Genomic DNA, 19655 nt, shown 5'->3' on the forward strand with positions numbered 1-19655 from the left:
AAGGCTATTTATTTGTGTGTTTGTCATTTAGGTAGGCTATTGCACACCTCGAAATTACACACCTCATAAACCGAATAGCCTAGCTAAAAATAAATATAGCTAAAATAGGCTAAAACAGCTCATATACAGTTTTGTTTGATGATCAGCATTTTCTGAAAATGAAACATTTTTACTGTGCATTTATTAAAAAAATAAAATAAGTAAAGCATGTTTCATTTGCTAATTAATTTATTCGGAGTGCATTCCATTCACCAGATTCTCTGTCAAAATGCTACAGTTTTATTGTAGCCTAGTGTATGCGCGTTTTGACATTTTTCTGTACTTTTATTATGCGTTATTTATTTATTTATACAAGTTACCACGGTTCTACTGCAGTAGGCTAATACTTCTAACGTGCTGACCGAAACTAGGGTATATTCTGTAAGGGGTGGACTTGTTATACGCTGTGAGAGGAGACTGGAAATCCTCAGCCTCTGATCTGTCTCTTTAAGCGGGGCGGACTGCCTCATCTGCTGCTGGGACGGTTCAGCTCTCCAAGCCCGTAGTTAAACTTCTGCTCCACACTAGTTAGACTAGACAAGGCAGGCAGTTTGCAGTGGCCAAAAGTATTTTCATCGCGGTCTGCAAAAGACAAATGAAAGTCAGATATTGCGATGCGCAAATAGATGGGAACAGCAGAGTGAATGGAGCAGGAGCGCGGATGGAATAAGACAGGATGGGAATGGGGAGGAGTAGTAGGCTACTCTGAAGTCTGTCCTTGAGCGCACAGGACAGAGGCATCAATGAAGGCAGGGGCAGGAACAGAAACTTTAAATGCAGGTTTTTCAGGCAATAGATGATTCGCTTCGGAGCAGTCTGGATGTAGGGCATCTATCTAGAATGCTTTCCAACAAACTATACGTGGCAGCCGAAGAAAGCACGAAGGAGAAAGCGTTTGCTGTGATCTACGGAGAGGAGTAACGTGTGCATGTGTTTCTCATCCATCTCAAGTGATATGGCAGGGAACTGACTGAGAGAGAGAGAGAGGGAGAGAGCGAGAGAGAGAGAGAGAGAGAGAGTTTATAGAGAAGAAATTCATCTGGGAACAGTAAAAGGTGCTGATCTCTGGAACCAAGGTAAGGTTACTCAAGTGTGTTACTTATTTAGTCTAAGTATTTTGGTCACTGAATATTCTCAGTCTCTTATAAACGCTCGGAACACGGGCAGCATTTCAGAAGATGCTCTTTGATGAATTCACGTAACTTTAGTTTATGAGAAATGGGTTAGGCTGTAGTCTATAAAAACCCCCGGATGTTTTTGGAAAAGTGCTTTTAACTAAACTTGTTTGCTCAGTTTTCTAACAGTTTATTTGCTCATCTCTTTAGCTGTTGATTTGCATGTCTGGTCGCCGTTTTATTTTTAGATAAACACAATAAAACGGTGTAATATTTGCGCGCATTTCATGTTACGTCATAACAAAATCTAATTATTCGCATTCTTTTGGAGCGTGTCCCTCTAGGATGACCTATTTAAGCGTATACATTTAAAGTCAAAAAGTAAAGTACTGCATATGGAAGATGTGCACTTGAAGAAAGTGGCAGGTTCTCAAAGCTCTGCATTAAAAGTTCGCTACATTATAACAGAAAATAATACACTTGGGGTGGAAAATTTGGCAGACTTTTGTCGTAAAATACAGTGACGGTGTTTTAATCGTAATGGTGTCTGTTTACTTTACAGTTCCTAACTGTATACATAATATAAGGTTAATTATTAATATAATTAATAATGTTAATATAAAATGTGCTGATAAAAACACAGCTGTACAATATAATATCACATGGTGACTTTAAAAGTAATCATAACCTAGGCTATATCTCAAGCAACTGTGACAAATGAAAACTTATGAAAACACCGCACATTATTACTCACACAAGCAGCAGCACGATATAAAAAATTCAATAAACCTTAAATAACATAATATTTCATTTAAAACATAAGGCATTGCATACTTTTTTATAATAAAAGACATCATTTTGACAAAATATTATCTTAAGTATAGATAATGCCTTGCTAAATGTACATTTTCTTCATGAACTATAATGCAATTGCATGCATTGTCTTTTAAAATATATTTTACTGTATGTTAGGTAACTGTGTGGAATACAGCATATGTTGCTTATTTCCATTTTTTTTTCTATTTCCTAGGCAACCTATCAGAAATGAAACAGCTATTCTCATCACACGTGAATTTTAGACTGGACTCTGACACCAGGCATCTTCTAATTTGTGCAAGAACCACTGAATTCACCCCATGTCTCTGAACTGAAGTGACTTTCATCCCTGGACTTGAAGTCAGCTGCCACGTATAGAAATTGAACATTGAATTTTGAAGATGTCGCATCAGATCTAAAAATTGCACCTCAGTGGGAACACATTTTACATTAACTCACACACAGTTTTCCACTGAGGACCAGACTTTGCCATTTTGGCACCATGATGGATATTAGAAATTTCACAATCTAAATAATTTCCATGCTGATACACCTAATAGCTGTGGCGCCGCTTGCCTTTCTCTCACTCCCATGGACCCATCCAGTGCCATGCTCTCACAGGCGCTCCTGCTCTTACAGTGCATTATTCTGACGCTCGGCCAGTACGATATCTGTAAGTCGCTGGTCAGCACCGACGATGGACCAACATGGGAATATTACGCTTGCCAGCCCAAACCCAGGTCCATGAAGGAGTACATGCAGATTAGAGTGGAGCCTCCCGATATCACATGTGGGAATCCACCGGAGAGGTTCTGCACTCTGGTGAGTTTGGACCGGATTGCTTTTGTCTCTGCTGCTTTGTCAGTTACATCTGTTCCACTGGAACAGCTTGTGTTTCCATGCAAATATAGTTTGCAATCATGTTTATTTATGATATTGCAAGTTTGATGGATTTTCGGTGGATCTTCAGAAGATTCATAGCAAATTCATCACATATATGTGCCTTTAACACAGTGTGATTATTAGTATTATTATTATTGTGAATTTTAGGATGTGAGTCAGTGTATCAAAATCTTGTAAAGGGACAGAAACAAACCCAAACCCAAAAATGAAAATTAATTTTATTCATCCTCATGTCAATTCCAAACATGTATGACTTTCTTTCTTCTGTGGAGAACAAAATAGGATATTTGGAAGAATGTTGGTAACCAAACAGTTTTGGTTCCCATTCAATTCCTTTGTATGGTTAAAAAAACATATATCTCTATGAATTCTTCTTTCTGTTGAACACAGTTTTTAAAAATACTGGGAATCAAACAATTTCGGTTCCAATTCACTTCCATTATACTTTTTGACTGTATAAAGGAAGTGAATGGTTACCAACATTCTTCAAACTCTCTTCTTTTTTTTTCACAGAAGAAAAATTCATACAGGTTTGAACGACATTAAGATAATTATGATGATAAAATTTCATATTTGGGCGTACTGTCCCTTTAAAAAGGCCAAATATCAGATAAAAGTAGTTAGACTGTGTTTATTTTTAGAATGAGAGGATAAAAGAAAGCAAAGAGATCTAATATTACAGTAAGATCTGACACAAAAATGCTAAAAAGTCTCCAAGTAATCCTGATATGTCTAAACACAGATTATACAGTAATCTGCAACATGTGGCCATTAACAATGTGTTTGCTCAGAGAGTCAACAAAGCCCGAGTCGATGTGTAAATTTGCCCACACAGCTGTTATTCAGTGTAGTTTCCCTCTGCGCACAAGACAGCAGCCACAGCAGGATTATCTGTGTAAATCAACTCAGCTTTAGCACTGAGCGTGAGGGCGCAAACAATCTGCATCTTTCCAGAGCACATCTGGTGACCAATCGACACCACATTCAGGATACTCTGCAACATACTTGGGAAGAGCGATTAGGGCAATCACAAGCATGAAAATATCCATTCTATACCATCAGGTTCCTAATATTGTTTTGGGAGTCTCCTACAATAGGATTACATGCATGCAAGGACAAAAAACTTTTTAGTTTTCTTGTAATATGCATTTAATATCACCTCATTTTCCAGTGATTCTGAAATGATTTGTTCAAAGCAGTTAAAAGATTCAGTTTCTCTAAACCACTCCTTTCCGTAAGCCTGCTCTGCTCTGATTGGTTAGAGGGCCCAGTCTGTTGTGATTGGTCTACCGCGTACAGCGTGTCGGAAACGATACGCCTATTTCAATAGTTATGTATTTCGAATGCTTGATAGAAAATATAAACATCTATTAATTATCATACTTACAGGTTGTGATTCAGTGGAGCAGCTGGTCCAAATAAACAGGACACTGATCCATCTTTTTTGAACTCCCCGAGATTAGAGAAGCAGTCATCAGTAGAATGACGTGTTTGTGGGCGTGGTCAACTTGTTTGCGGCCGGCCAATGTAGAACATAGGCTTGCATTATGCAAATGTGTTACCCCATGACGTGTAGCCATCACAAAAGTGGGATTAATATTAATGACTCATTTAGGCTGTAGAGAGTCGATTCTTTATTTTGGGAGACAATAACTTTATTTATTGTGCACTTTCAGCTTTACAACATTGCAGATCGTTTATATTCACATACAGCTACATTACACTATTGGAAATGGCATAATGGGGCACTTTAAGAGAGGTGAATTTTAGGCCCTCTGTCAGGTTGGTGAGGTATGAGTCTAGCCAAAGTTAATCTCCATCAAAAATGCTTTGGGAATTTAGCCAGAAGCTTGATTGCACAATAATCGGATAGAGAATTTGTCCAGCTGGACTGACACTACGCATGAGGCCCGGAGACGGAGCGCTGCCTCTGACAGGGTGATAATTCACACATTTAGACTGTGTGGATAAAAGACAGGATGCCGTGGAGGGGGCGGACCAGACATTGCTCATTCAATGACATCATTCACTTAGCATATACCGAGCGGCTCACACAGTGACAACGGGTGGGTAGGTAGCTGGACTGTGAAGAGAGTCTGAATTCAGTCACCAAAATCGTTTTTCAAGAGGCAAATGTACTTCAAAGGCATAGTGATTCAAGAGTGATGGATTTAGTTGTCAAGAGTAAAAAATAGGAGTTCATGGTTTTTAAATTCAGTGTGAAAGAAAGGATACAGTTCTTTTAAGCGTGCAGTTCTTTTGCTGTAACCTGTAAGAAGGCTGTATGTCACAGACCACAAATAGTGGTTAACCGATATGAGTTGCCCTGTTTCCGGGGGCTTTTCAACGTGAGATATAGCCCTACCTGTCCCTCGATCTTTCAGACTGGGTGTAAAGCCTTTGCTGGGGTTCTCTATGCAATTTAGGGCTAAAATCTGAACAGATTTTAAACACTAGGCATCATACACCCACTTTGTAAATAGTTACAGAGGAAGAACTGGGTATCATTCACTAAACGAATAACGATCACACACTACCAGACGTTCAAGTCCTTGAGATGAAAACAATGTAGGCATCTTTTCAAAGCTAAACTAAGCCTGCTCTGTGCCAGCTCAAAATTCAGTGGAAAGATAAAATGCCACATTAAAGCCAGACTTAGGGTTTATTCACACCTGTCTTGTTTGGTTCAATTGAATCAAACTCAAGTTCGTTTCCCCCTTGGTGTGGATCTTGGGTAGGAATATAGCAATCGCACTCGGGTGTGGACCAAACAACCGTACAGAGACCCAGCTGAAGAGGTGGTCTCGGTCTGGTTCCAAACGAACTCTGGTATGGTTGAATGGATGAACCAATGAATGGAAGACCTTAGCACACGTGTGGTTTTGTTTACAATTTCTGGTTCACTTGGAAAAAGGGCAGTGTGAAAGCAAACCACACCAAAAAATAAAAATTAAAAAATAAAATCAACATTGTATTTTGTTCGGACCAAAGCAAGTGAACTAGCGGACTTTCCTGGTGTGAATACACCCTTAATTAAACCTACTCTGATCCATCCCAGTCCCTAGTATCAAAGCATACAGTTTTACTGTAATTCCTGTACAAATACATTTACGTCACCTTTGAGCAGCATTAAACAGATACTTCAATGCCACTTCAGAATCATCTCTGTGCCACATTTGCATTGTAAATTTGGCATTTGTGTTCTAAAGTCGCCTTAAATAGTCTGTGACCATCATACATTACGTGATTTTCTATGAAATCTGTCAACTTAAATCTGCAGTCTGGCTCTGATTTTTGGCAACTATAGCATAAACTTTGGGCAAAATTTTTGTATTTTTGTGCATTTCTGCCTTTAACTAAAGCAAATGCTAAACAAATTTCTAAATTGAAAGAGCACTTTTCACAAAATATTTACTCAGAATTCAATACAATTCTAATCAAATTTCAATTACCAGAGAAAATGTATAAAAAATCTTCCAGGATAATCTCAAAACATTGATAATAAATGCAGCTGATATACAAATGATTCTTTGCAATGTAATATAATACAATTTTGAAAATATGAAAGCATGTTGTATTATACAATAGCATAATAATATAATATAATATAATATAATATAATATAATATAATATAATATAATATAATATAATATAATATAATAGCATGATCTAAAGTAGACAAGACATATATATAATATTAAATTAAAATTAAATAAAAAATAGTAAGAATGATTTCTGAAGGATCTTGTGACACTGAAGACTGGAGTAATGATGCTGTAAATTCAGCTTCCCATCATAGGAATAAATTACATTTTAAAATATATTTACACAGAAAACAAAACTGTAAAAATATTTTACATTACTGTTTTTAAAAACATTACTGTTTTTACTGATTTTTGGATAAAATAAATGCAACCTTGATGAACATGAGACTTATTTTAAAAACTTACCAACCCTAAACATTTAAATGGTAATCTTATCTATTATAATATAATTTAATATATTTTTTTAAATGAATAGAAAATGTACAATATTCTCTGACACAATTCCTTGGTGAAAAACATTGACTCTTTTAAAATAAACATTCAGAGCACACAGCTACACCAGCTATTCACTGTCAATTATTTACCAAAATCACAATTGGCCATAATTCCTGCAAGTTTTCATTTTTTTTTTATATTGCACCACATGAAACTTTCTGTCCTCATCTGCTATTCATACAATAACCCGACACAAGGGCGTGTATTTCGTGCATACTGATTACGGAATATTTTTCCATGTCGACCTGAGACGGCTTACTGAGCAGAAGAAACTAGATATGAGTTTTAGGAGAAGGGTGTAGTCATGTCCTTCCCTGTCAGCACTTTCTTCTCAGATCGATAAAAGCTGACTGTTCATCCACTGATCAGCCTGCTCTGCATTCAGATGTTGAGCGAGAGGGAGGGAGGGATGAGGGGCCAGGCACTTTAAACTGAGCAGACCTTCTGGCATTCACAAGATCAAACTTGCTCCATGTGAGAATAACTATCTGTGCCTGCAGTCACAGTGTGTTTTAAAGCAGCAGTGTTAAAGAAAAGTGATCCATGCTTGTTTACGTTTACAACTCCAGGGATTGAATGTAGTGTGAGACGTCCTTGACAGGAAGCGACTCGCCTGTGACTCTTAGCAGTTGTAGGTGAATCATTTATTGCTACTGTAATGTTTTCAAAGCAATGGAGGTTACATGGAAAAATTATAGCACACAATATTATATAATAGCATGGAATAAAAAAATAAAACACCTCATGCAGGCCTATAAAAAAAAATAAAAAAATAAATATAGATTATTTATTTTCTTTATATATATATATATATAATATATATATATATATATATATATATATATATATATATATATATATATATATATGTGTGTGTGTGTGTGTGTGTGTGTGTATATATATGTATGTATATATATACTTTTGTATTTTAGTTCATGCTATTATATAACATATATTATATATTATGAGCTGTCATCTCTCCATGTAGCCTATGTCTAAAATCAAACATGTAAAATACAAAAAAAGAAAAAAAAGTTATTGTTACACAGATATGAATTGGCAGATTTTTTTTCTGTTTATTTTTATGTATATAGGCAAAATGAATAATGGAAAAGATGTATAATACGATATAACAGCATTAAATATACAATTAAAATATACAATACATTTACTAAAAAACTGTTATATATATATATATATATATATATACTATATATATATATATATATATATATATATATATATATATATATATATATATATATATATATATTTTTTTTTTTTTTTTTTTTTTTTTTTTTTTTTGCCAACATATATCAAACATGCAGAAACAAAAATAACTGTAAAGTTGTGAAAGAGTTTTGAATTCTACAGATATTTTTTTCTGCACAATTTCGGAGACTTTAATTTGTTTTAGGGCACATTTAGGTACAAGCACAACAGGTTTGTTTTAATTTAACAATGCATACAAAGCATATATTTGATATAGTGTGTCTGGCACTCTTTTAAGCCCATTGAACTGTGTTTACAATCAGTGTTCTTTTTTTTCTTCACATTGAAAGCGAGTTAATTGATCCACGTAAGCCCTCTAGATTTGGCAACTTCTCTTTCTTTGGAGAAGCTTTCCGGCTCATTAAAGATTTAGAGGAAATTTCAGTCACTCAGCGCCCACAGGAGATGCCGTTGCATTTTTACTCAGCGCCTTGCTTTTTTTCTTTCCTTCTCTTGCATGATGTTAGCTACCGCTGGAAGCTCTGGTTGTATGTAGCGCTAGCTAATGAGGGAGAGAGAGAGAGTATAAAGGATGGGGAGGGATGGGGAGCTAAGCAGAAAGATGACCCATTGCTGCATACAGCACACATCTGAACATAGACTGAGATTCAAAGTCTCCATTGAATATCATCCTCCAGTCCTCACACATACTATTTGAATCAAATCACTCTCTTTAGTCGTACAGCCATATGAAGAATAATCCTATTGCCCCGTTTTAGCAACACATTAACAGCCAGGACTAAATATAGCAGGTAGAGTAACTGCACACTCTCTCAATGAACCATGGGAAAACCGAAACAATTGGTCAGATTTTTTTCTCTAACCACGTTTGTAAAACTCCTACAGTTAGACAATGAATTGTCTGTTTGTCACAGAAAAATCCTTGTAGCTGCTTAGTTTTTGCTATTTCTCATGAATTTTCCATGAATCCAAAACGCATCCTCCCCCATCTTGTACTCCCAAAGGGGGTCAAGTTTGTCCCCATGTGTCCACAATGCAATAATCCCCCATCTGCCTGTTTTCATGCCGCCTCAGGTCTTGGGGATTCTTCTAATCTTTATGTAGTAATTTGCATTCCTCATATTGCATTCTTTAGTTGTTTCAAAAACAGCATGCTCATTCTTCTATTGTTTACACAATAAAGCCCTGTCCTTTTTGACTGCACCAAAAATATCATTACTCCAGATTAAATATATCTCTTTTATATAGAGCAGTTATCAGAATTAAAAGACCCTTTTTGGCACGGACTAAAGTTTGGTTCATTTGGTTGGTGTGAATGCAGTTTTCCTGAAAGCAACTTTAAAGGTGGTTCACGTAAACGGCAGTACTGTGTGTTATAAAAGCATTTTGACTTGCATAAGCAAACTGTTATTGATCAGGTATAATTCGCATCTTTGCACATGCTCAGTCACACTTATCGACTATAATGCATTTCTCAAAGCTGTCTGTCTCTGAATAAATTGCCTTCTGCAAGCAGCTCGCTTTCACTTGCAATGTGTTCTGCAGAAGACAGATGATAGAAGTGCCATTCTGTGTGTGTAGTTTTGATGGTAAATCCATAGGGACAACTTCTTCAAACACAGTCAAACTGGCATATGAAATTTTTTGTGTTTTGGAAAATAAATAATGAGTACTAAACAGAAAAAGTCATTTAGTTTTAATTCCACAAATCTGGTCATTTTGTTTACATCTTGCAATTCTTATTTTCTTTCTTTCAGAATTGTGAGTTTATATCTCACAACTGCAAGTTATAAAATTGCAATTGTGAGTTTACAGCTCAAATTTTCAAAAAAGTTTATTTCTCACAATTTTGAGTTATAAAATATTAACTACAGGAATAGTAATCCTCAGAATTGTGATTAATGTACTCACAATATGGACTTTTTTCAGAATTGATCCTTCGCAGGGAATTTGATTGACAGGCTATCTGACCAATCATAATGCAGAATCTGCCATTTTTGTCCGACAAACAAACCAGACAAGAGAGTAGATTGAACTCAGTGGACTTGCAAAATGTTGTGTATTGATGCCTTTCCACGGTTGAAACAAAATACCTTCTGATGTTCATTAATGTTTATTTCATTTTATTAGCTATTAACCGGTAAAGAGGAAGAGATGGTGGTACAGTGATCTGTCACAACACATTAAAGAGCAACAAATTGGTATATATTGTCTAAATTTCTTAAAAAAATGACAAAAATTGAAAGATGAAGTAAAAAGTAACCTGCTCAGATGTTTAGGGGTCTTTGTGTTGTTCAGGATACAGTTGGGGTACTGGAAAAGGGGTTCTCTGAGTTTGGCCTGGAACAGCCCGTCTGGACCCAGATATGTGACAGAGACACATCTCTGTGTTCATGACTCTTCCCATGGGCCCATGCATGCCTGAGTGTCTCAGAAACTGAGAATATTCTGGCAGCACTGAAATAATTTCTAACACATAGAAATCAAACTCTCATTCAGTGATCAAACCAAGCATAAAAACAGTCTGAAAACACATCTGAAATACATTTGAAAAGCCCTCCAAATCCATTAAACTTCAGAAACATTACTAAGTTGACTAAATAGGCTAAAAATGGTTTGATAATATATTTGCATATTAAAGCCCTGTTCTGGCACTCTGTGGGACAGTTGAAACTCTTGTGCAAGTCACTTTCTGGCTGGTATAATTAGGCGACTGTATCCCTCTGAAGCTGTTCAGCACCAGCTGTTATATGACTGGATGTCCAGAGGGAGCTGCCTTCATTGTAATTAACTCACGCCGCAGAAAAAAAGAGGGCCACCTCTCCAGGTACAAGACTTGCGGTCAGTCCAGTGTCCATGAGTGTAGTACCTGCTCTTCACAGCTTGTTAACCATGGTCAGAACATTTCATAATACCAGAGTGACTGCTCTTATGAAACATTGTAACATTTTCTTTTCGAGCCCCATTTTTTTTAACAAAATCTCCTGATTCATCTAGTTTATTTTAAGAACACACATCCATCTTTCTTTCTCGGTCAGCCCCTATAAACAGATCCTCAATGCAATGTGGTTTTTCCTAGGCAAGGTTGAACCACATATTAAACATGCAATACAAACAGACTTACAGTATATACAGACAGGCCAGGAATTCCCATTGAAAGGTGAGTGATGCTAATGACGAAGGTCACACTCAGCGGAAGTCAAAGGCTAATGTTATCAGATTCTGTGACAGTTGTAGCATCTACATTAGCAACATTCAGGCTACTGTATATAGGTTGCTGTGGTTCCTATGCTGAGTTGAGGTCGGTGAATTTAGAGTAATCACTGGGAAAGATCCAAGTAGTGACACAGGAATCACAGGGTCCTGGGAAAAATGCTGGTTCTTGTGCTTCATAGTTTGTCCTCAAAAACAGCATATTACAGTCTTTGTTTATTGTTTTTTAGAACATATTTTAACTTCAATAGAATTTGAGCCAAATATTTAAACATTTTAATTAAATATTAAATAAATTAAATATTATTGAACTGATTAATTAAAAACTAAATGTTATTAACGTTCATAGCAACCAATTTACAAATATATAAATAGTAGTATTTTAATGTCCAGAGTGATTCAGCCATCACCAACACCACTGATATCAGAAGTTATTTAAATAAATATTTAATAAATAATAATTAAATATTAGTAAAAATCCATTTACATATTTGATGTTTATGAATAATATTTTAATATCAAAAGTAATTTGGACATCACAAACAGCTTTTATATCGGAAGTAATTTAAATATTTACATTTTATAATTACACTGAACAAAATTATAAAGGCAACACTTTTGTTATAGCCTCAATTTTTCATGAGCTGAACTCAAAGATGTAAGACTTTTTCTATGTACACAAAAGGCCAATTTCTCTCAAATATTGTTCACAAATCTGTCTAAATCTGTGTTAGTGAGCACTTCTCCTTTGCCGAGATGATCTATCCACCTCACAGGTGTGGCATATCAAGATGCTGATTAGACAGCATGATTATTGCACAGGAGTGCCTTAGGCTGGCCACAATAAAAGGCCACTCTAAAATGTGCAGTTTTATCACACAACACAATGCCACAGATGTTGCAAGTTTTGAGGGAGCGTGCAATTGGCATGCTGACTGCAGGAATGTCCACCAGAGCTGTTGCCCGTGAATTGAATATTCATTTCTGTACCATAAGCCATCTCCAAAGGTATTTCAGAGAATTTGGCAGTACATCCAACCGGCCTCACAACCGCAGACCACGTGTAACCACACCAGCCCAGGACCTCCACATCCAGCATCTTCACCTCCAAGATCATCTGAGACCAGTCACCCGGACAGCTGCTGCAACAATCGGTTTGCATAACCAAAGAATTTCTGCATAAACTGTCAGAAACCATCTCAGGGAAGCTCATCTGCATGCTCGCGTCCTCATCAGGGTCTCGACCTGACTGCAGCTCGTCGTCTTAACTGACTTAAGTGGGCAAATGCTCACATTCAATGGCGTCTGGCACTTTGGAGAGGTGTTCTCTTCACGAATGAATCCCGCTTTTCACTGTACAGGGCAGATGGTAGACAGCGTGTATGGCATTGTGTGGGTGAGCGGTTTGCTGATGTCAACGTTGTGGATCGAGGGGCCCATGGTGGCGGTGGGGTTATGGTATGGGCAAGCATATGTTATGGACAATGAACAGAGGTGCATTTTATTGATGGCATTTTGAATGCACAGAGATACCGTGATGAGATCCTGAGGCCCATTGTTGTGCCTCCACCATCACCTCATGTTGCAGCATGATAATGCATGGCCCAATGTTGCAAGGATCTGTACACAATTCCTGGAAGCTGAAAACATCCCAGTTCTTGCATGGCCAACATACTCACCGGACATGTCACTCATTCAGCATGTTTGGGATGCTCTGGATCAGCGTTTACGACAGCGTGTTCCAGTTCCTGCCGATATCCAGCAACTTCGCACATTGAAGAGGAGTGGACCAACATTCCACAGGCCACAATCAACAACCTGATCAACTCTATGCAAAGGAGATGTGTTGCACTGCGTGAGACAAATGGTGGTCACACCAGATACTGACTGGTTTTTGGACCCCCCCGGACCCCCAAATACAGTAAAACTGCACATTTTAGAGTGGGCTTTTATTGTGGCCAGCCTAAGGCATACCTGTGCAATAATCATGCTGTCTAAGGCACACCTGTGCAATAATCATGCTGTCTAATCAGCATCTTGATATGCCACACCTGTGAGGTGGATGGATTATCTCTGCAAAGGAGAAGTGCTCACTAAAACAGATTTAGACAGATTTGTGAACAATATTTGAGAGAAATAGTAATAGAGAGGCCTTTTGCGTACATAGAAAATGTCTTAGATATTTGAATTCAGCTCATGAAAAATGGGGGCAAAAACAAAAGTGTTACGTTTATAATTTTGTTCAGTGTATATATTGTTTATATATTATTATTTATATATTATTATATTAATATTTAATAAATTATTTATATATTATTATTTTATAACATTTATAATAAATATATCTAACATTTATCAAACACTTTGATATTAGATTGTAATTTAAATTAATTGAATAATTAATATTTAAATTTTAGTTCATTGCATAGCAATCCAATTACACACACACACACACACACACACACACACACACACACACTATTTATTAAAAGAAATATTTAAATATCAAACATAATTCAGCCATTGCAAACAGCTTTGATATTAGAAGTTATTAAAATAAATAGTTATTTAACTGAATAATTTATAATTAAATATTAGTCAAATTAACAGCCATCAATTTACACACATATTTATTAATAAAACTATTTTCATATAAAAATATTCAGATGTCAATTAAAAAAATATTGATGTAATAATGTTGAAATATGTAATAGCAAACTATTTTAATATATGATATCTATGAATAAAAATACGTGAACTGAGCATACATTGAATCCCCCCACAAAAGTTACTTTATCTACTTTTAACCCTTGAATCCAGGAATGTTCTTGTCCTCTAAATCCATTCATATGTATTCACAAAGTGTTCTTTTTCTTAATAAATTGTGTAATTGTTCTGATCTGATCACAGGAATGATTACTCATTGTCTTAAGTTTTGCTGTTAATTCTCCAGTGACATTAGCCAAAACACATGTCTACCGGAGGAGGTCAAAGCATCGTATTGTCTGTTTACTGACACGGGTTCCTGCTGCTAAGCAGTGGGCGATCATTTCTCTTAGAGCCACACTGTTCTTTAGACGTGACACCATTCCTGCGAGGATAGCTGAGGTTTAGTCTAAGAACCACCTGCCACAGCAGTTGGACTGGATTTGTACGAAACGGAGAAAGATGGCAAGATTGAGTCAGAGGGCTGAGTTAGGCTAAGGTGCTCCCTGGTTACGGATCAAAGTGCTAAGGTACTCCAGATGGTTGGGACAGGTAGCTCAAATGATTTCTTAATGGAAGCTAATGGTCCATGAAGACACTTGGCCTGAGAAAAGTTCAAGTGTGCTGGCTATAAAACAATAACTATCCCTGGACATTGATCTGTCAGTTTTAGAGTCTGCAGTGTGTGCTGAGACTTTTAACTCCTCAAATGTTTGCAAAGGCTCAAATCCTGAAATTACAGTAGCGACGGGAACTTTGGACAGGGTTCGTCTATATATATATATATATATATATATATATATATATATATATATATATATATTTTTTTTTTTTTTTTTTTTTTTTTCTAATTTATATATGCTACTATTCAGTCAATAAGATTTTTTTTGTTTTTGTATATATATTGCATTAAAAAAAATTATTTTTAATATATTTTCTATAATTAAAATATGCTGCCGTTTAGTCAATAAGATTTTTATTATGTTTCTGAAATAGGTGTGTTATGCTCACAAAGGCTGCATTTATTTTGTCAAAATATTATTACAATTTAAAATAACTGTTTTCTCTAATCTGTTAAAATATAATGGTGGCAATGCTGATGTCACATGATCCTTTATGAATCATTATAATATACTGATGTGCTGCTCAAGAATCTTTTTTTGCATGATTACTAAGTAGAAAGTTTAAAAGAAGCATTTTGTTTGAAATAGAAATGGTTTGTAACACTATAAACATCTTTACTGTCACTTTTGATGAATTTAATGCATCCTTGTCAAATAAAAATATAAATTTCTTTCCTAAAAAAAATCTTACTGATCTCAGACTTTTCTACAGTAGTGTTTTGCTATAAAATCAAACAACAAACCCTATATGTTTTAATATTACATAAAATCTGTAAAAATGTGAATAATTTTAACAAAATAAGAGAGATCATAAAAAATGTATGTCATTTTTTAATTAGTACTGTCCTGGGTAAGATATTTTACATAAAAGATGTTTGCATATAGTCCACAAGACAAAAAATAGCTGCAATTATTAAAATAACCACATTCAAAAGTTTGTGAACCCTTGGTTCTTAATACTGTTTGTGGTTACCTGGATGATTTTTGTTTTTTGTGATGGTTGTTCATGAGTCCCTTGTTTGTTCTGAACAGTTAAACTGAGCACTGCTCTTTAGAAAAATCCCCCAGGTCATGCAGATTCTTAATTTTTTCAACATCTTTTGCATATTTGAACCCTTTCCAGCAGTGACTGTATGATTTTGAGATCCATCTTTTCACACTGAGGACAATTGAGGGATTCAAACACAACAAGGGGCTCCTAAACTTTCTCATGTCACTGTATATTTCTTTTTTATTATTATTTCATTATCCTTCCTTAATTTTGTACCACTCTTTATTTGATCTTTTATCTTTCTTCTTTTTGTCTGTAGGAAAACCCATACCTGTGTAGTGATGAATGCGATGCCTCCACCAAAGAGCTTGCCCATCCTCCAAAGCTGATGCAAGATCACGAGCGAACCGGACTCATCACGTACTGGCAGACTGTAACATGGGGTCGTTATCCTGAGCCTCTTTTGGCCAACATATCTTTATCCTGGAACAAAAGCCTGGAGTTAGCAGATGACATCCAGATAACCTTTGAGTATGGGCGGCCCACAAAAATGGTGCTGGATAAGTCCCTGAATTATGGACGAACCTGGCATCCTTACCAGTACTACGCCGACGACTGCATGGATGCCTTCGGGATGTTGCCAAAGACGATGCAGGATCTGTCGGCCACAAACGTGACTAGAGTCATATGTACCGAGCAATACTCTCGCTGGGTCGGTTCTAAGAATGAGAAGAATGTGCGGTTCGAGGTCCGGGAACGCTTCGCCATATTTGCTGGGACAAAATTACAAAACATGGACAACTTGTACACACGCATGGAGAGTATGAAAGGCCTCCAAGACTTTTTCACCTTCACAAACCTGCGGCTTCGGCTCCTGAGACCGGCGCTCGGAGGAACATATGTACAAAGAGACAACCTGCTCAAGTACTTTTACGCCATCTCCAATATCGACATACCAGCAAGGTAATGATGCACAACACCATGTTTGTGTTACTCACGGATAGCTTTTCTATCATTTTATTGAGAGAAAATTTAGAAAAATGATATAGGAGAAAAGTTGGAGAAAGGTATTAGAACACAGGAGAAAATCATATTTTAGGTGTTCACGTTTGTTTAATCATAGTTCAAAGAAATAAATTCATCACACATTCATCACACTAATATTCATGAGCAAAGCTGATCAGTTTTATTGTTTCTCATACTTTGTGGACATCATTTTGTCCAGCACACGTGCACCAACCTGTAGACCAGGCCTACAGCATTCTGCTCTTCTAAACCAAAATCACTGGAAGTGCAGAACGAGCCCAACCTTCCAGGGTGGTCGTTTCACATAACCTCATGAATTATGAATGCATCAAACCTTCATCTTGGTAGGACTGATAAATTTGGGTCTCATGAAGATACTCTGGAGTTGTAAGGCCTTGAAGATCTTGCATGCTGACTTGGCATTGAGACTTGGCAATGCTTTAGGTTTCATCAGATATGATTTTTTAACTGTTTTGATAAATATTGCATGCACGCATGCATATCTTAATGCACTTCAAAAAGGCATTGACTTTCACCGATTTTAGTGCTGCTGTTCCTGGAATTTGTAGGTCAACTAATGCACGAATTAGAACTATGTAAACAAAGTTTAACCTGTTGATGTTATAGCAGTTAATACCAGATAGAGGATAAAGTTTATCACCTTGGCTCATGAACTGTTAATAGGTAACAATGTTCAACAAGTAGCCACAAAATTTAAGATTACTTGCATGATTTTTCAGTAAGTTGATCACCAACACGCTTAAAAATAAAGGTGCTTCACGATGCCATAGAAGAACCTTTTTGTCTAAATGGTTCCATAAAGAACCTTTAACATCTGAAGAACATTTCTGTTTCACAAAAGGTTGTTTGTGGCGAAAGACGGTTCTTCAGATTATAAGGAAAGAAGATGGTTCTTTAAAGAACCTTTGACTGAATGGTTCTTTGTGGAACAAAAAATGGTTATTTTTTGGCCTTGCTATAAAGAACTTTTTAAAGGGATACTCCACCCCAAAATGAAAATTTTGTCATTAATCACTTACCCTCATGTTGTTCCAAACCCGTAAAAGCTTCGTTCGGCTTTGGAACACAATTTAAGATATTTTGGATGAAAACCGGTAGGCTTGTGACTGTCCCATAGACTGCCAAGTAAAATACACTGTCAAGGTCCAGAAAAGTATGAAAAGCTTCGTCAGAATAGTCCATCTGCCATCAGTGGTTCAACCGTATCGTTATGAAGTGGTGACAATACTTTTTGTACGCAAATAAAACAAAAATAACAACTTTGCGCCCTGTTTTTATACAGCTTATGGCTGCACCGCAAGGATATGTTTTCTACGTATATTTATGCTTTGATTTGAAAAAAACAGCGCATCCTTGTGGCGCGGCTGACACAGAAGAGCATAAGCTGCCTGGGTTCAGCACATATTCTTCAAAATGCCACTACGGTGATGTGGAGTGACACAGAGGAGACAAATTGTTGAATAAAGTCGTTATTTTTTTTATTCGCATACAAAAAGTATTCTCGTCACTTCATAACGATACGGTTGAACCACTGATGGCAGATGGACTATTCTGACGATGCTTTTCATACTTTTCTGGACCTTGATAGTGTATTTTACTTGGCAGTCTATGGGACAGTCACAAGCCTCCCGGTTTTCATCCAAAATATCTTAAATTGTGTTCAGAAGACGAATGGAGCTTTTACGGGTTTGGCAAAACATGGGGATAAGTGATGAATGCCTAATTTTAATTTTGAGGTGGAGTATCCCTTTAAGCACCTTTATTTTTTAAGAGTGAATGCTAGATGCTTCTGTCAAGATATGTGTCTTCTGTACTCTTTTTCCACACTGTGGACAAACATAACAGACCTCTAAAAACATTACAATTATTGCCCTAACAGTGGGAGGGCTATATAATGTTTTCTGTGCACCATAAAAATCTACATAAGTGCATATTTTAATAAAAGAAAACATCAAAGCTCAGCCTAAAAAAGTGAGCACTGCTGATCCGTCTTCATAAATGTCCATAGAGAAGCGTCTTGGCATTTTTCAAACTAGTTGTTCTATACGTTAAAGTGATCAGTTGGCACGCACAGCTATGATAAAAATGTCCAGCAGTGAAGGGGGATCAATGCACGGCCCAAACCTCCGGTAATGCAAACCCTCAATCAATACTTATTCTGGTATGTCAGAGAGGAAATTGTTTTAAACGGCGACAGGGTTAAGTAGACAAATGGACAAGCAAAAAGCGCAGACTCAGAGCGCAGACTGATGTTCCAGTGTTTCACAATGAGAGGAGGGCTGGAGTGGAAATGTTAAGCTAATACCCAGCGGAAAATCGTCCTAGGATATTTTATTCATTCCACAATATTGGGATGCGTTTCAGCAGCATTTGAATAATAAAAATGGCACGGCCTCCCCGATGGCCTGCCCTGTGAATACTCGTCTAAATAGAGTCTGCGGGGTTGATGGGTGTTGGGCACGATAATCAGATCAGACTCCGCGACCGGTGATGCTTCCTGCATCACGGCCCATTTCCTCCATCATCAAGCATGCGCTAATACACAGTGCTAATAGCCTATAATAAGATGGGCCAAGAATCCTTTATTGAGGAAGATGAAGTGTTACTTGTTTAAAGCAATTAAAGTACGCTGTTCATTTCCCTATTTACCTCTTTATTTTGTAGCTTGTTTGCCAGGAGATGTTACGTGCGCTCTGATAATAATGTTTGCCTTTTCATCCGAAGTGCCAGCGATACTACTAACTCATATTCCTGCAGAACGCATCTAAAAATAGCCTGACTGAACAATGAAAACATATTCCTCAGTTGTTTTTTTTTCTTGCTGCTTTGATGACATTCGTGAAAAATCTTCTTGATCAGCCGCTTTGCCGCTAAAAAGTAATGTTTAGGAGGCATCGTGCTGTACGGCACACCTTCTCCTCCCTGCTT

At 36.8% G+C, this 19655-nt stretch overlaps 1 protein-coding gene across 1 annotated transcript in view; it reads left to right on the plus strand.

The window, feature by feature from the left end:
• The first annotated feature begins 220 nt into the window (after positions 1-220).
• The window catches only part of ntng2a (netrin g2a), a 70629-nt gene continuing 51194 nt past the window's right edge, over positions 221-19655 (plus strand). Inside the window, exons 1-3 of the mRNA XM_042729424.1 lie at positions 221-1115; positions 2185-2792; positions 16000-16643. Of these exons, the coding sequence (XP_042585358.1) occupies positions 2562-2792; positions 16000-16643 (875 nt within the window). The 5' untranslated portion in view covers positions 221-1115; positions 2185-2561. The remainder of the gene's footprint in view (positions 1116-2184; positions 2793-15999; positions 16644-19655) is intronic.

Source organism: Cyprinus carpio, chromosome B8 (assembly GCF_018340385.1).
Source record: "Cyprinus carpio isolate SPL01 chromosome B8, ASM1834038v1, whole genome shotgun sequence".
NCBI lineage: Eukaryota > Metazoa > Chordata > Actinopteri > Cypriniformes > Cyprinidae > Cyprinus > Cyprinus carpio.